Source organism: Pelophylax lessonae (assembly GCF_965119305.1).
Source record: "Pelophylax lessonae genome assembly, chromosome: 4".
Classification (NCBI taxonomy): Eukaryota; Metazoa; Chordata; class Amphibia; order Anura; family Ranidae; genus Pelophylax; species Pelophylax lessonae.
In genome coordinates this window covers 364,506,579-364,523,436 of record NC_138771.1, presented here as the reverse complement: position 1 = coordinate 364,523,436, position 16,858 = coordinate 364,506,579, and the positions used below count along the sequence as shown (strand labels likewise).

At 39.8% G+C, this 16,858-nt stretch overlaps 1 protein-coding gene across 1 annotated transcript in view; it reads left to right on the top strand.

The window, feature by feature from the left end:
* Positions 1-1,142: 1,142 nt before the first annotated feature.
* TGFBI (transforming growth factor beta induced) overlaps positions 1,143-16,858 on the top strand; it is a 117,650-nt gene continuing 101,934 nt past the window's right edge. The window contains exons 1-2 of the mRNA XM_082256512.1: positions 1,143-1,335; positions 2,065-2,163. Coding sequence (XP_082112638.1) covers positions 1,217-1,335; positions 2,065-2,163 — 218 coding nt within the window. The 5' untranslated portion in view covers positions 1,143-1,216. The remainder of the gene's footprint in view (positions 1,336-2,064; positions 2,164-16,858) is intronic.

Here is a 16,858-nt window from a genome sequence, read left to right as displayed (position 1 = left end):
CCAAATGCATAACTTGTGGTAGTGGGGGACTGCGTTCACGCTTAAAAAAAAAAAATCTAAATATCCCATAATTTGTAGATACTATAACTTTTGGGCAAACCAATCAATATACGCTTATTGGAATTTTTTAACCAAAAATATGTAGCAGAATACATATTGGCCGAAATTGATGAAGAAATTTGATTTTTTAAATTTTTTTATTGGATATGTTTTATAGCAGAAAGTGCTTTTTTTTTTCAAAATTGCCAGCCTTTTTATGTTTATAACGCAAAAAAAAAAAAAATAAAACTGCAGAGGTGATCAAATAGCACCAAACGAAAGCTCTGTTTGTGGGAAAAAATTACATAAATTTTATTTGGGCACAGTGTCGCACAACCGCGCAATTGTCAGTCAAAATAACGCAGTGCCATATCGCAAAAAATGGTCTGGTCAGGATGGGGGGGGGGGGGGGATAAATCCTCCGTAGGTCAAGTGGTTAACCTAGACAATAATTGCGGATAAATCTTGCTAACAAAACTCCAGATAGGAGTAACACATGACAGGGGTTCCAACTCGTCCCCATTGAATCCAAAATAAAACAACGTTTTGGCAGGACATACACTTTAAGCGTCTGGTTTCCTCTATTTGAAATTCTAGTAAACAGACCTTTATGGACTTTCCTCTTAGTTACCGGAATCATTGCCATTATTCACATGGGCTATTTGTATGTTTTGTTTAACTCAAATGGCATTAGCTGTTTTCTTAAGTGATGCATTATCCCATAGTTTACTTAATGCTTCCCCACTGACTCCAGTATACAAACAATAATCTCAGTGTCTAAAAATCTCCTAGCATACACTGGACAAAGGAAAACTTGTAAACTCTTTGCAAATGTTATTCTGGTTACTTATCTGAATCCAGATATAAATATGCATTGCAATGTAAGATCTAGTGACAGAAATAATGGCTGCGTTTTGCATGAAAGAGATGACAGCAGGCAGCACAGGGCAGGCCTAATAATTGTAACTTCTGAATTTCTAAAACTCTTTCAGACATGCAGCCAAGAGGTTACATATTCCCCAAAGAGTCAGCCTGGAAAGTCAAGCTCATATTGCAGCAGTAGCTTGTTTTCTCCACCCATTCCAGCTCTCGGTCTATTTAACACAGCACAGCTTATGTTTCCTGGCTTTTAGTTCAGAGCTGTGGGAGTTCACAACCTGCACTTACTCCTCTCAGAATGAATCGCATTGTGCTGCTTGCCCTGGTTCTTACGTTACTGGCCACATTGGTAACTACAGCCAGGTATCCTTACCAACAGGTCTTGCAGCACAGCAGGATTCGAGGCAGGCTGCATGGGTAAGAACCCTTTTATTTTATTTTATTTTATTTTTATTTTTTTTCAATTTTTTTTTTCTGCATGTATTCTTTTTTTTTTTAGCAAAATGTAAGTTTCTAGCAATGAAATGCAATTTTATATTCTGTGTCGGTAAGTGGATTTTAAGTTTGCTAGCGTTTGAAAGTATATATCTTAATATCATAAATTGGTACATTACAGTGGTTCATTGCTTTGCAGTAAAACTCTATTACTTTTTGGTGTTATTTGAGGGACTCCTACATAATGAGCAAACTGATATAAAATATTGTAGCGTATTCTGCTGATTTGTGTAAATTGTGTCTAGTATAGTTAGTTACTGTGATTTAAAATGTCACTTTAAATCATTGTGGATTTATTTAAAAGACTCAATATGCGGTAATGGGCTGAATTGTCATATACACCTTTATCTTTATTTTTTGATTATTTGTCACTTATTTGTCACTTTAAATCACTTTTTTTAGCGCTGCAAACATATTTTACATGTTATTTTGGTGTTTTTATATTCACACGCTGCTGTCCTATATTTGTAAGGCGCTGACATTGCCATTTTTTTATATAGTTAGTTAATGTTAAGAGGTGGTCACAGCTGATGTTTTGGAATTTAGAAAATATTTTGAAAGAATTATTCTTTTAAAATTTTATATATTAATTTTATATTATACATATTACCATTATTATTCATAATAAATTGCCTACTTTTCATGCTTTAGCCCTAACGTGTGTGCAGTACAGAAGATCATTGGGTCAAACAAGCAATACTACACAAACTGCAAACAATGGTACCAAAGAAAGATATGTGGCAAATCAACGTAAGTCTTCTTATATAATCGATTTATTGGCTGACAGTAATTTGTGAACTGCGTGCACAAAGTATAGGAGAGTCTGATTTGCAGTGTTTGTATTGGCAGTGTCTGAGTTTTGAATAGTTTCATATCACTTTATGTATACCAGCTAGCCTGGACTGTGTTGTGGGGGGTTAATGCTACTGTTTGCTGACTGTTGGCTGTTAGGGAATTTGGATGTTAACTGTGGAAGTGCAGCAACCACAAACACCATGCTAATGCTAAAAGTTTCACTGCCAGTCGAACCGCTGACACTATGCAAGTAATAAAAGTTTAGTGAGAGTGTAAATATGAATATACCACCTATGTGGAGTATGCCGTATATGAAATAAACTATGATAGTAACTGCATGTTTTACAAGAGAGACACTATTTTTAATTTCAATCATTTTTTATCTGAGTTTTTTAGAACAAACGAAAAGGGTGTTTACAGATATGGAACAGCAACATAACAGTCGTCATTAATAAATCAGTACAAAGAATAATGACGAAAAATGTAGCGACAGGTATAGACACAGGTATCCCAACCGGGGATATAATAACACATTTGCATAGGAATTGGAAGCGCCGACCCTCATCCCCGGAAGCCCCAATGGGGTCAAAACTGCCTCTCAGGGGTGAGAGTGCAACGCCTGTATAAATCAGGTGTTAATAGCGTGTTGGATTACACAGAGCAAGAAAATACGAAATAACCGTGAAGAAATAAGAAATAAATACCACAGGTACTATACGACTATTACATTTATAGACCAACAAAGTCAATATAAGGGCAAGGTTATCTAAATAATTTTGCTGGATTGGTATCTTATTTGTTACAGTTTTTTTTTCTATTTAATGTTTAAATAACAATATATTATAACAAATATTAATACAAAAAATGTTCCTAAAGCGTCCGTTTACCTAAAACTAATATTTTTGTTCTAAGTGGCCCCGGGTTTCATATATATATGTCAGAGAGATCTCCCTGACTTAATGCTTGATTGTGTTTCTAGACCCCCTTTATGATTTTGAGCACCTCCTATAGCATTTCCTGTAATATAAAACAAGTTACAATTCCAGTAGAGAAAGTAGGGCTCACTCGTAATTGACACAAGCATGCAGACCAAGGCAGAGATACCTCTCCATAAGAGTTCTCACGAGATGTAAGAAATTGTCAGGTGGTTTAAATTTATATCAGTTTAAAAAAAAATGGGTAGACTCTTTAAATCTAAAATGCCCACATAACAACACCCCATAGTATCTTAAGGGAAACCCCCAAGCCCCCTTTAAAAATGTTGTTTTACCTATATCAGGACTGTGTGTAAAGGCTTGTTAACATCTGTGCAGTGTGTTTTAGGCATGGTTTACATACGTTTGAGTTGTTTGTTACCATTGAACTCTATATTGCCTGCATTTTCATGAAAGTGCATCAAAGATGTAACAAGCTGGCCTTTTTTACTGCACTCTACCTAAAATGGACATAAAATGCACAGGTGTGAACAGGGCATGACTGGAGATTGTCCAGATGTTCACTTTGAAATGTTAATAGGAAACCAATTTGTTATTCTTATAGCTCCAGCTCCAGGAACCTCTAATCCATAACATAGAAAAAGATCAGACTTGTAAGCAGGGAGATTTTCCCAAAAAAGTGAATGATAAAATAATCCACGAAGGGCGCTTCATCCATATATAGTGAATTCCCTTAACTGCTGCCCCTTTTAAGTGTAAAAAAAGCCATAAAAATAAAAATACATGTAAAGCAGGCGCTATTAAGTGATACCTAATTCAAGTGTAACATAAAATAAATAACAATCAAATGTGCCAACCATGTGAACACAACAATCCACTATTGCTATATAACCAGCATCAAAAATATTAATGAATAAATGTGAAACATAACAGTCCATATGCAAAAAGGTTTTTTATGTTGAATGAAATGGTGCTGTCACCCACACTGTGCCTTCTTATTTTCATTCAAGTGCTCGTAATCACTTAATAGCGCCTGCTTTACATGTATTTTCAGATTTTCCAAAAGGCTGGGAAATTCCCTGAGGGCAATACCTGGCACTCCCAAAATTCTCACCATTACTGCTCAGGTAGTAAGAAATGGGGAACAATCTTCATACTTCTATGTACATTGGCCCAATATTGTCTGGTGAAACAATATATTCCCTGACATTCTGCAACAGTTGTTTTTGCATGAGAAACTGTATTTACTGTAACATTAATATTATTTATGGTACTCATATAGAACCGTCAAATTAAACTGGTTGTGAAGTCAGAAGGTTTTTTATCCTAATGCCTTCTATACATTAAGATAAAAAGTCTCCTGTGTGCAGCAGCCTCCCCAGCACCCCCTAATACTTAATTGAGCCCCATCTTCCTCCAAAAATGTCCACAAGTTCCTCGGCCACCCAGGGACTCTCCTCCTGATTGGCTGAGACACAGCAGTGGCACCATTGGCTCCCACTGCTGTCAATCAAAGTCAATAAGCCAATCAGTAGAGTAGAGGGGCGGGACAGAAACAGGGCTCCTTGTCTGAATGAACACAGGGAGCTGTGGATCAGCTCGGGTGCCCCCACAGCAAGCTGCTTGCTCTGGGGGCACTCGGCAGGAGGGAGGGGCCAGGTGCAGCAAAGAGGGACCCAAGAAGAGGAGGATCTGGGCTGCTCTGTGCAAAACCAACTGCACAGGTAAATATAACATGTTTGTTATTTTCAAAGAAAAAAAATCAAGACTTTACAATCACTTTAATATATAGTACATTTACATCAGTCTCTGCCCTCAAGGAGCTTACATTCTAAGGTCCCTAACTGACATTCATACATACACATATCAGGGCCAATTTAGACAGGAGCCAATTAACCTACCAGAATGTCTTGAAGTGTGGGAGGAAACCCACGCAGGCACAGGGAGAACATGCACACTCCCATTAGGTAGTGTTGTGGTTGGGATTTGAACCAATGAGCCTAGTGCTCCTAGGTGGAAGTAATCCTGACTGAGCCACTGTTCTGCATACTTGTAAAAGGGGGATGATACCTTCCTTGCACATCCAGCTGACACTGAATATTTGAAAATATCATTTTATTGGAATGAGATGTCAAAACACTTCATTTTATATTGTTATGTACTTCTAGGGCTTATCTTTTATTTAACGTTTTTATGTTCTAAAGTACAGCCTGTTTACACCAGTGAACCTTGACGAATACACAGCAGCTGATGTGCACTGTGTGACATAGTGCTGATGCACTGATCCCACTGCATTGCACAGTTTACTTTTTTTTTTTTGCACAAAACTTTATTGATATGTCACGAGTGGCACCATTAGATACAAGGCATTTTGCTTTATCTATGCATTGGGGCTGCGCTGGAAGTAGCTACCAGAGCAGCCTTAGATGCATCTGGCATTAACCATCCCTAAAAGCTCTTGTATGAAATCTAAATAAGTAATCCAGTTAGTATGTGATACACAAGCTTCAAAGTAAACTAAATCTTCTTTTACCAACCCTAACTGAACCAAGTCTGCCTTCAGATGTGTGTCGTAAATGCTTTTTTTTTTTCTAGATTCGGTAGCTCATAGTGGGAGAGTTCCAGCAACAGAGACATTGCTGTCAACCCAGAGTGCAATGTGTGGGACTAGGTGTAGTCAGGTTCTGATTAACAAGATACAGTTTTTTTGTTCTAGGCCATGTATCCACAGACAGCAGCTATCTGGGTCATGAAGTATCCAATTTAGGGTGTGTCCCTATCCTTAATTGCTAATTGAGTGAGAGGACTGGGAAACAAGGATTTCGGGCACAAATGTTTTTTTAAAAACAAGTTATTTTATTCAAAACATATTTAAAACCAAAGAAAAGTACAGGCATATAATTGTGTGTTAAGGACCAAACCAGACCCATAGATGGTCTATACTGTGGTGTATCTTAATACATACAGTCTAGAACAATGGTTTACATACATCTTAAAGTACAGAACAATTAGTAGTCATATCATTCTCAGGACTATTCACTCACGATCAGACAAAAACCACCGGCGGACACCAAAATAGACAAGGTGTCGGTCCGTGGGATCAACTGAGAGTGTGAATTAACTTCCACCATATAATATTTGACCTTTGCTCGACATGTTTCGCTTTCGTTAGGAGAAAAGCTTCATCTGGAGCATATCATTTCGTTTGTCTGTACAGTAATAGTCAGGCATAAATCTCAATTCCGTAGGGGAGTTTTTTAACGAAGAGGACTGTTGTGCGTTTGTGGAAAGCACCGTATTTTGGCACCTATATGAGCATGTAGTAGTGAGGGTAATCACTCCATATTTACTGGAAAGGACGGGAGCCTAATGCATGTAGCGTGTCCCTTATGGTTGTCTAAACGTCCGTGCCGCGCTATTCCAAACTTGCACACAGTCCTCGCCGGATGGGGTAATGCGGCGAGGACTGTGTGCAAGTTTGGAATAGCGCGGCACGGACGTTTAGACAACCATAAGGGACACGCTACATGCATTAGGCTCCCGTCCTTTCCAGTAAATATGGAGTGATTACCCTCACTACTACATGCTCATATAGGTGCCAAAATACGGTGCTTTCCACAAACGCACAACAGTCCTCTTCGTTAAAAAACTCCCCTACGGAATTGAGATTTATGCCTGACTATTACTGTACAGACAAACGAAATGATATGCTCCAGATGAAGCTTTTCTCCTAACGAAAGCGAAACATGTCGAGCAAAGGTCAAATATTATATGGTGGAAGTTAATTCACACTCTCAGTTGATCCCACGGACCGACACCTTGTCTATTTTGGTGTCCGCCGGTGGTTTTTGTCTGATCGTGAGTGAATAGTCCTGAGAATGATATGACTACTAATTGTTCTGTACTTTAAGATGTATGTAAACCATTGTTCTAGACTGTATGTATTAAGATACACCACAGTATAGACCATCTATGGGTCTGGTTTGGTCCTTAACACACAATTATATGCCTGTACTTTTCTTTGGTTTTAAATATGTTTTGAATAAAATAACTTGTTTTTAAAAAAACATTTGTGCCCGAAATCCTTGTTTCCCAGTCCTCTCACTCAAGATACAGTTTTGTAAATCAGCAGTCCCCCTGAAACATTTTTTATCCCACTATAGTACAAGTAGTTAAAGCTTATATGAGAGTGACAACTCCGCTCTGAATTCAAGGGCAGTGCAGTATCATTGCCACACCATCCTAAGAAGCTGCATAAGATGGACCTTACTGGCACGATCATCAGGTATTTATTGAATCTTGCAAGGGAATTATTGGAAAACTGTAAGTGCAGATGTACTTATAAATACCTGCTACAGAAAACATTTTAATAGGAGGCCACTGTTCTAATTTTAGCTAAAAAGCAAAAATTAAACATTATGCTATCCCTCCTCTAGAAATAACCAGCCTGGCAAACTTGACATGCCAGGTGCTTTTCCCATGACAGATGAAGGCAGAAAACTTGCAGCCCCTTGCCACGTTGATATTAACTGCCATGTTGTAACTGTTAGGTGTAACATACCTACCCTATGGACCATATTGTGAAAATATATGTGTGCAAGAAAATGGCTGAATTACATACAATATGATAAATATCTGACCTTTAAATAGGGTTCTAGCAGTATTCATATCTCTAAATGTAACTTATTCATATAAACTATAACAAAGAGCAGTAAGAGATGAATATTCTGTACATCAGCCTAGTTATGATGTATAAGATTTTTCCACTCACTGCATACTGGATCATTTCCCAAACCATAATCCTAACATTGGTTCAGATGTGGGGGAAATCTTAATCCATTGCTCAAAGAGAATTATTATTCTCATGTTCTTTGGTATCCGAGTGCAGATACAAGGATTTGTCTCAAGTTTATACTGTTGCCAAGTTTAGTAATCTGCCAAAACATTTTTTTACCCAAAAAAATCGTGCAGGTATGCTATGTATGCTAAACTTTTAAGGTTACGTGACTGACTGCTTTTGTATGGGACTTTTTATTTTGTATTTGGCAGCAATGACTTTGCAGTAGTACAGTATTGTACCCATGTTAGCCGTGATACCTTATACAGTATAAGTGCTACACTTGCAAACTTCTGTGATGACTAGATCCCTTCTTGAAATGTGTAAAGAAGGGGTATCTAAACTTTCTAAACCAGTGTTTCTCAACCCTTATTAAGTCGGGGCGCCGTTGAAAAGTATTTTTAGTCTTGAGGCACCCCTGTCCAAGGCTTGGCTCACGTTACTGTGTGTCGCGGAACACAAGCAAAATTGCGCTCATTCCTGACACACAGATAAATGCTCTGCTCTTTAGATGTGTCATTAATTCTTAATGGCATCCCACGCATTGGAAAACATGGGGTGCTTTTGGTGGGGCCAAATTTGAATAAAAGGGTCAGGGACTTCTTTCCCTGCATTTCATGCGTGTAGGGAAGCCCATTGAAATGAATGGGCTGCCCTACACATAGCAAGCAGCCACACAGATGTGAACCAAGGTCTTGTTCACATGTCAGGTTGGAGGGGCAGAGAAGCCACATGGTTGAGCTGTTTTTACCACCCCCAACTTCTCCCCCTTTAGCTGCAGAGGCAGCAGCTGGGGGTGTACACTTGCTGTGGCTGCAGTTGGAGGTATACCCAGTGTGAATGGGGCTGCACTGCAAGCACCCCACAACTGTGTGCATTGCATGGTTACGGTGGTGTGGTAATGCTGCATTTACGGGCTTAAAACAGGCGTTGAGAAGGCAACATATTGCCTCTTTACCACCTGTAAATGCTTCTGAAAAGTGATCTGAGCATGGATTGCTTTTCAGAGTAGCAACAGTCCTTTCTGCTCTAACAAACAAGCCCTACAAAAGCAGTTCTGATGGTACAGGAATAGAGGGGTCAGGATTAAAAGTAACATACACATGCACAAACACATGTACAAACACACACACACATACAGACACATGTACACACACACACACATACATACATACGTACACATGTACACGCCCACACATGTACACACACACATACAGTACATACACACATGTCCGCACATGTGTACATGTATGTACATGTACACATGCATACATATATATATATATGTATATATATATATACACACACACACATATACATACATACAGTATCTCACAAAAGTGAGTAAACCCCTCACATTTTTTGTAATTATTTTATTATATCTTTTCATGTGACAAAAAATAAATTACACTTTGCTACGGTGTAAATTAGTAAGTGTACAGCTTGCATAACAGTGTAAATTTGCTGTCCCCTCAAAATAACTCAACACACAGCCATTAATGTCTAAACCGCTGGCAACAAAAGTGAGTACACTCCTAAGCTAAAATGTCCAAATGAGGCCCAAAGTGTCAAAATTTTGTGTGGCCACCATTATTTTCCAGCACTGCCTTAACCCTCTTGGGCATGGAGTTCCCCAGAGCTTCACAGGTTGCCACTGGAGTCCTCTTCCACTCCTCCATGATGACATCACAGAGCTTGTGGATGTTAGAGTCCTCCACCATCCCTTTGAGAATGCCCCACAGATGCTCAAAAGGGTTTAGAACTGGAGACATGCTTGGCCAGTCCATCACCTTTACCCTCAACTTCTTTAGCAAGGAAGTGGTCGTCTTGGAGGTGAGTTTGGGGTCATTAATGTGTTGGAATACTGCCCCGCAATGCAATCTCTGAAGGGAGGGGATTATGCTCTGCTTCAGTATGTCACAGTACATGTTGGCATTCATGGTTCCCTAAATGAACTGTAGCCCCCCAGTTCCGGCGGTACTCATGCAGCCCCAGACCATTACACTCCCACCACCATGCTTGACTGTAGGCAAGACACACTTGTCTTTGTACTCCTCACTTGCTTGCGGCCACATGCACTTTACACCATCTGAACCAAATAAGTTTATCTTGGTCTCATCAGACTGCAGGACATGGTTTCAGTAATCCATGTCCTTAGTCTGCTTGTCTTCAGCAAGCTGTTTGTGGGCTTTCTTGTTCCTCTTCAAAAGAGGCTTCCTTCTGGGATGACAGCCAAGCCCACCCATTTGATGCAGTATGCAGTGTATAATTTGAGCACTGACAGGCTAACCCCCTACCTCTTCAACCTCTGCAGCAATGCTGGCAGCACTCATACGTCTATTTCCCAAAGATAACCTCGGGATATGACACTGAACACGCGCACTCAGCTTCCTCAGTCGATCATGGCGAGGCCTGTTCTGAGTGGAACCTGTCCTGTTAAACAGCTTTATGGTCTTGGCCACCATGCTGCAGGTCAGTTTCAGGGTCTTCTTATAGCCTAGGCCATCTTTATGTAGAGCAACAATTCTTTTTTCAGATCCTCAGATTTCTTTTGCCATGAGGTGCCATGTTGAACTTCCAGTGACCAGTGTGAGAGAGTGAGAGCGATAACACTAAATTTAACACACCTGCTCTGCATTCATACCTGAAACCTTGTAACACTAACGAGTCACATGACACCGGGGAGGGAAAATGGCTAATAGGCCCAATTTGGACATTTTCATTTAGGGGGTACTCACTTTTGTTGCCAGCGGTTTAGACATTAACCACATTATGACCGCCCACCGCAGTTTTACTGCGGCAGGCAGCCGCTCCTGGGCAAAATGACGTTATGTTACGTCACTCGCTCAGAAGACCCTCGGGGGCGAGCACGCACCACTGCTGGGGCGCCCCAGCTCATCAGCTGGGGAGCCAGTGCGTGTGCCCGACGGCTCCGATGGCCGCCGGCAACTCACGATCTCCCGCAGCTGAGAGACGGCTAATGTAAACACAGCTGTCTGTCATTCTCCCTGAAGTGATCACAGAGGCTATGTGATCCTGCTATATAGGATCGCATGTCTCTGTGATTACTTCACAAACCACGCCCCCTGACAGTAAGATTCACACCCCTAGGAATACATTTATTCCACTGATCACCAGTAATGTTAACCCCTTCCCTGCCAGTGTCATTTTTACAGTAACAGTGCATATTTTTAGCACTGATTACTGTAGTAATGTCACTGGTACTCCCAAAAGTGTCAAAAATGTCAGTTAGGGGTCTGATCTGTCCGCCACAATGTCGCAGTCCGGCAAATAAGATCGCCGCCATTACTAGTAAAAAAAAAAACAATAAATATTACATAAATCTTTGCCGTAGTTATTAAACGCAATAACTTTTGTGAAAACCAACCAAAATTTGCTTATTGCCATTTTATTTTTAACAAAAATATGTAGCAGAAAACAAATTGGCCTAAAATTTTAAAAAATTAAAATTTTTACATTTTTTTTTGAGAATTTCATAAAAAAGAATGTGAAAAATATTGTAATTTTTTCAAAATTGTCGCTCTTTTTTTGTTTATAGCGCAAAAAATATGTCCATATAGTTTGGGTACAGCGTCGCACGACCGTGCAAATGTCCGTTAAAATAACGCAGTGCCGAATCGCAAAATAGGGCCTAGTCATTGAGCAGCCAAATCCTCCGGTCCTTAAGTGGTTAATAGCTGTGTGTTGAGTTATTTTGAGGGGACAGCAAATTTACACTGTTATACAAGCTGTACTCTCACTACTTTACATTGTAGCAAAGTGTCATTTCTTCAGTGTTGTCACATGAAAAGATATTATAAAATATTTACAGAAATGTGAGGGGTGTACTCACTTTTGTGAGATACTTTACACACACACACATATTTTATATATATATATATATATATATATATATATATATATATATATATATATATATATACATATATATATATATATATATATATATAAGCCTTTTAAAACATTCTAGACACAGTACCTTTCTCATTTAGCCGTACTGCACTGTAGGGGGAAGCAGAGAGCACAGCACACTTCCCCTTCATTTACTTTCACTTTTGAGGCTGGCAGAGCTCTCTATGATTGCTGATGTATAGTTCGGCAGGGGATTGGGAGATCGGGCTCATCTCACAGTCCTTCTCTCCCATGATACTGCGGCACACCTAAGGACCTCTGGCGGCCTTGAGAAAGGCTGTTCTAAACAACAGGCCAGTTTACTGTCCTTCAGACTTTAGGGGGGCTGGACTGTGGCCCCCTGGAATATAAAATGATAGTGGGAGTAAACAGCGCCCCATCTTTGGTATGGGGGGGGGGAGAAATAGTGCCCCATTGTTGGTGTCAGTGGGAGAAATGGTGCTCCATTGTTGATGTTAGTGGCAGTAGTTATGCCCCACATTTTGGTGTCAGCGAGCAGAATAGTGTCTTCAGGGGGATGAATAGTGCCCCAAGGGCTGGATAAAGGCAATTTAAGGGACGCATCTAGCCCCGGGCCACAGTTTTGGAACCTCTGGTATAAGGCATGAAGAAGGGATCTAAAGCATCCCACAAACTTGCATTTGCAATAGCACAAGTTAGCCATAAATGGTATCACCTAAACTCCAAACCTTCTGTGATAACGCCATTGAAAATTATCAATCTTGTGCTAACAGATTGACTTTAACACATGTAGTGCTAACCACTGGAGGGACCCCTGGAAATATACACATCCCCTTACCTACTTAAAAGGCTGCCAGCTATGGGTTCCAGTTCTAGAAACAAACTGACAAACTCAAGCTCAGTCTATGGATCCTTTTACATTTTATTGCAGAGCTTGAGAAAAAAGGGTTTAGGGTTGTTGGATACTCAAGGCATACATCTTGGGGGACAGCTTCCCTGAAAAATTATGTTCCAGCTGTATCTGGCCCTTCAGTGGCAGCTTCAAAAACAATGCTGAAGAAAGAAGGGACCACCAGCATGTCTGAGACTCTTTATCATTATCCACTATACAATAGGGTACGACAGCGCTAGGCACATAACCTCTTTAATAAATACCAGTGTAAGTAAGTACCATGTGTATACATAATTTAAATTAAGTAAGTCCATATGTATTTCTTAGTGCTCTGTGCTCTAATCTTAAATAGGTCCACAACCAAGTGGTGATACGTGCTCATGTATTAATGCACACATGCTCAAATTAAGAGGAAATCCTAGTGTGTTAGACCACTACACCACACACAACACTCACCAGATTTCATTTGACCCATTGCAATTTACAAGAAAGTCAAACTGCGCTTTTTAGTGACCAGATACACCATGAAAATAGACCCCACACCTCCAAACTTTCATGCACCATTGGTCAAGATCTTCTTTCCAAGAGCTCACCGTAATCCTTTGCCCCTTTTCTTTAAGACCTCTCAACACTCCAGACTGTACTCCAGGGTATATTTACTCCAAGCAAATATGGTAAGACAGCAGAAAGGAAAACCTCTCATTGTGTAAACTAGTTCAAATAGAATCCCAGGGATTGGCCAAGGACAGATAACTATTCATAATCCAATGATTTATTATCCCACACTATTTCTGGAATATTCTTCCAGAAACAGGCAGAAGCAATCAGCCACTAGGTTTGGGGATAACCTGATCAGACCTACCGGTAAATATTAAATTGAAGTTCAGCTGCTTACAGCAAAGCCATACACTAAATTTAGCCAGCGAAGGAGAGCTACATACATAATCACATCTAAATGATAAATTGGCATGATTATCTGACAGCAGGGGTTACAACGTGTCTATCCAAGGTACCTTTTGCTTTCAGAATATTATCATGGTCCTTTGATTTCAAATTTCAGCATCAGAAATTTTGGTGCTTAAATTTTTATATCATATTTTTGGCATCGATACCATTTTCAATGTGTTTTACGGTATTTGATTACAATATTTAGGTAATCAGACCTGAAAAACTAGTAGTTACTGACTTTTAACAAATTATCTGGCATGCATATATGTAGCTGCTCAAAGAGTTCCACATGTAACTAATGGAGTTTCCAATACTTCCTGTAGGCAAACACTGACCATTTCATCTTAAAATTTACAGTGCATGCCTTAAGTTTACCAAGGTGCACATTTTGCATTGTAGAATGCTAGGCTGCAGCTCTGACTTGATCTTCAGGGTAGTATTTTCATGAACCCCATGCCTTATAGAAGGTCCATGGCATGCAAAGGTATCTTTATTATAAAGAAAAAATCGGGCACACAGTTATCTTGGGGAGCTGTTATATCACCTTTTTTCAGTTGAATAACTCACTCATAATGATCTGTTCATTCTAAGGCTGTCTGGTGTTGTAAATGAGCTTTATTTTAATAATTTTATATATAAAGTTCAAATAGTCTCGGGCTATAGTATAGCAGACCCAATATTTGCAGACTACTATATAATCATTTTTCAGAATACCATTATCTAAACAAACACTACATGTAAATAGAACTGAGTTTATAATAATTTCTCCCCTCCCAGACTACCTGTCATTTTTCACCGCTCTTTCTCAGTTGTCTGGTTAGCTTTGGTATAACCATAGCCACACACAATCCCCATGAGTAAGCTCCAAGGGGTGGAGCGAAACACATTGGGGGCATAGCCTGGCTGGAGTCAGAGCTGAGGCTGCCATTCATCTCACTTCATGCACATGGGTCTGCTTCATGATGTGCAGCTTATGGATCTTACAAGGCACACTGAGGCTGAGGGCAGATGAGTTGAAAGATACAGTTTGTTTTTTTGGATCAGCATATTTAGAGCCAACAAATAAAAGACCAAACTAAAACCCATCTATGCCAGCAGTTTGGTTCTAGGTGATAGATCTGTATCTAAGCCGTATTACAAGTCCACCAACAAAAATGGACAGACTCTAAAGGTACAGCAACAATGAGGAGCCAGCCAGATTGCTTTGACATGGAGGATGTAAGTCAGGAACCTTTAGTTACACATCAGAAAGTGTTAATCACAGCCAACAATATGATGTGTGAGTGGCTGTGTACTGCCCTTTACACCTTTGCCTCTATGGCCTAACTTGACTAAGCAGGAATCAAGCCTGCATTAATTTTTTTTAGGTTTTCTACCTTCTGTCTGTGTCAGATATTATAGTTACCCATTTATTCTTGAAGCCCAGCCTTTAGAGGATCCACTGAGACAGGTAATAGTCAGTCGGATAGCAACGGTAAAAGGCATATAACATCAGTAATCCAAAAAGTTAATATTTCTATTATGAATGGACATTGTTGTGTAGAAACAAAATTTCAAAGTTTGTTATGAAGTCTAACTTTTCTTGCAATTTTTAAGTTACCTTTAAGTAAATGAGATTATAAGACCTTTTTGTAATGGCTGTATTGGATGCACAGACCTAGAAATGCAGCTGCTAGAATTCATGACAATTATAAGCAGCCTGAGAGTCTTTCATGCAGGCATCTACAGAACTGAAATTTTAGTTTGAGTGGATTATGTTCCTTAGGATTATGTTCAAAATAGCCCCCCCCCCCCCTCCCCTAAAAAACTCTACCAAATATTCTTATATTAGGTACAGGCTGATATGGAGGTTACCCTATGTAAACATATTCCAAGCAGCTTGTATTACATTGGTATAGTTCATGCATCGGACTTACCAAGCTACTCAGTTGTTCTTTGATTTCTGCTATATAACTCTGAGAGCAGAAATCAGTGCAAATAGGAACATAGCAATATGGAATCAAAATAACTGCACTGTAAAATTAGCTAGATTTGTTGATTAAATGTATCTAAACCCTCATTTTTTTTCTGTGAATATAACAGTGTGTCACTTAGAACCCTTGTCATGTTTTAATTGCTAGAAGGCAGACATTTACTTGACTGCTGAGAAGCATAGGCTCATTTATGACCAACTGATAAACCAAAACCTTGCCCCCAAAAAGACACAGAAGCTGATTAAGTTGGAAATAGGGCAAGGCCACAGCTTTATTGATCTTTGCAAAAGTAACAACTTTCCATATATACCAAACAAAAATGCCAGTCACAGTTATACCATGAACACCCATAAAGCATAAACTCGCATAGTCTAAGAGGCCTGTCCTTACCATCAGTGCCAGACAGGCATTCGACTGACCCAATCATTTAACTTGAGGGAATAGCCCATAAAGCAACATCAATTGCTGGCAAGGTGGTCAAAACCACCACACACAAGCAGGGGCGGACTGACAACTCATGGGGCCCCCGGGCAATAAGAGATCATGGGCCCCATGTGTCCCCGCCCACAAGCAAGCCACACCCACACAAAGGAACATTACTTTCATTGACCGCCAATGTAAGAGTCAGAGTCATTCTTCCCACTGACCACCAATGTAAGGAACATTCTTCCCACTGACCACCAATGTAAGAGGCATTATTTCCCCTGACCACCAATGTAAGGGACATTCTTCCCACTGAGCACTAATGTAAGGAGTATTCTTCCCACTGACCACCAATGTAAGGAGCATTCTTCTCACTGACCACCAATGTAAGGAACATTCTTCCTACTGATCACCAATGTAAGGAGCATTCTTCCCACTGACCACCAATGTAAGGAACATTCTTCCTACTGATCACCAATGTACGGAACATTCTTCCCACTGACCACCAATGTAAGGAACATTCTTCCTACTGATCACCAATGTAAGGGACATTCTTCCCACTGACCACCAATATAAGGGGCATGCTTCCCACTGACCACTAATGTAAGGAGTAGTCTTCCCACCAAAGTGTACAGATGTCAGTATTATGGGAAAAACACTCAATGTACAGATATAAGTGTTATATATAGGGAATAGAACTCACTAAGTGCTATTCCCTATGTATAACACTGATTTCTGTAAACTGAGT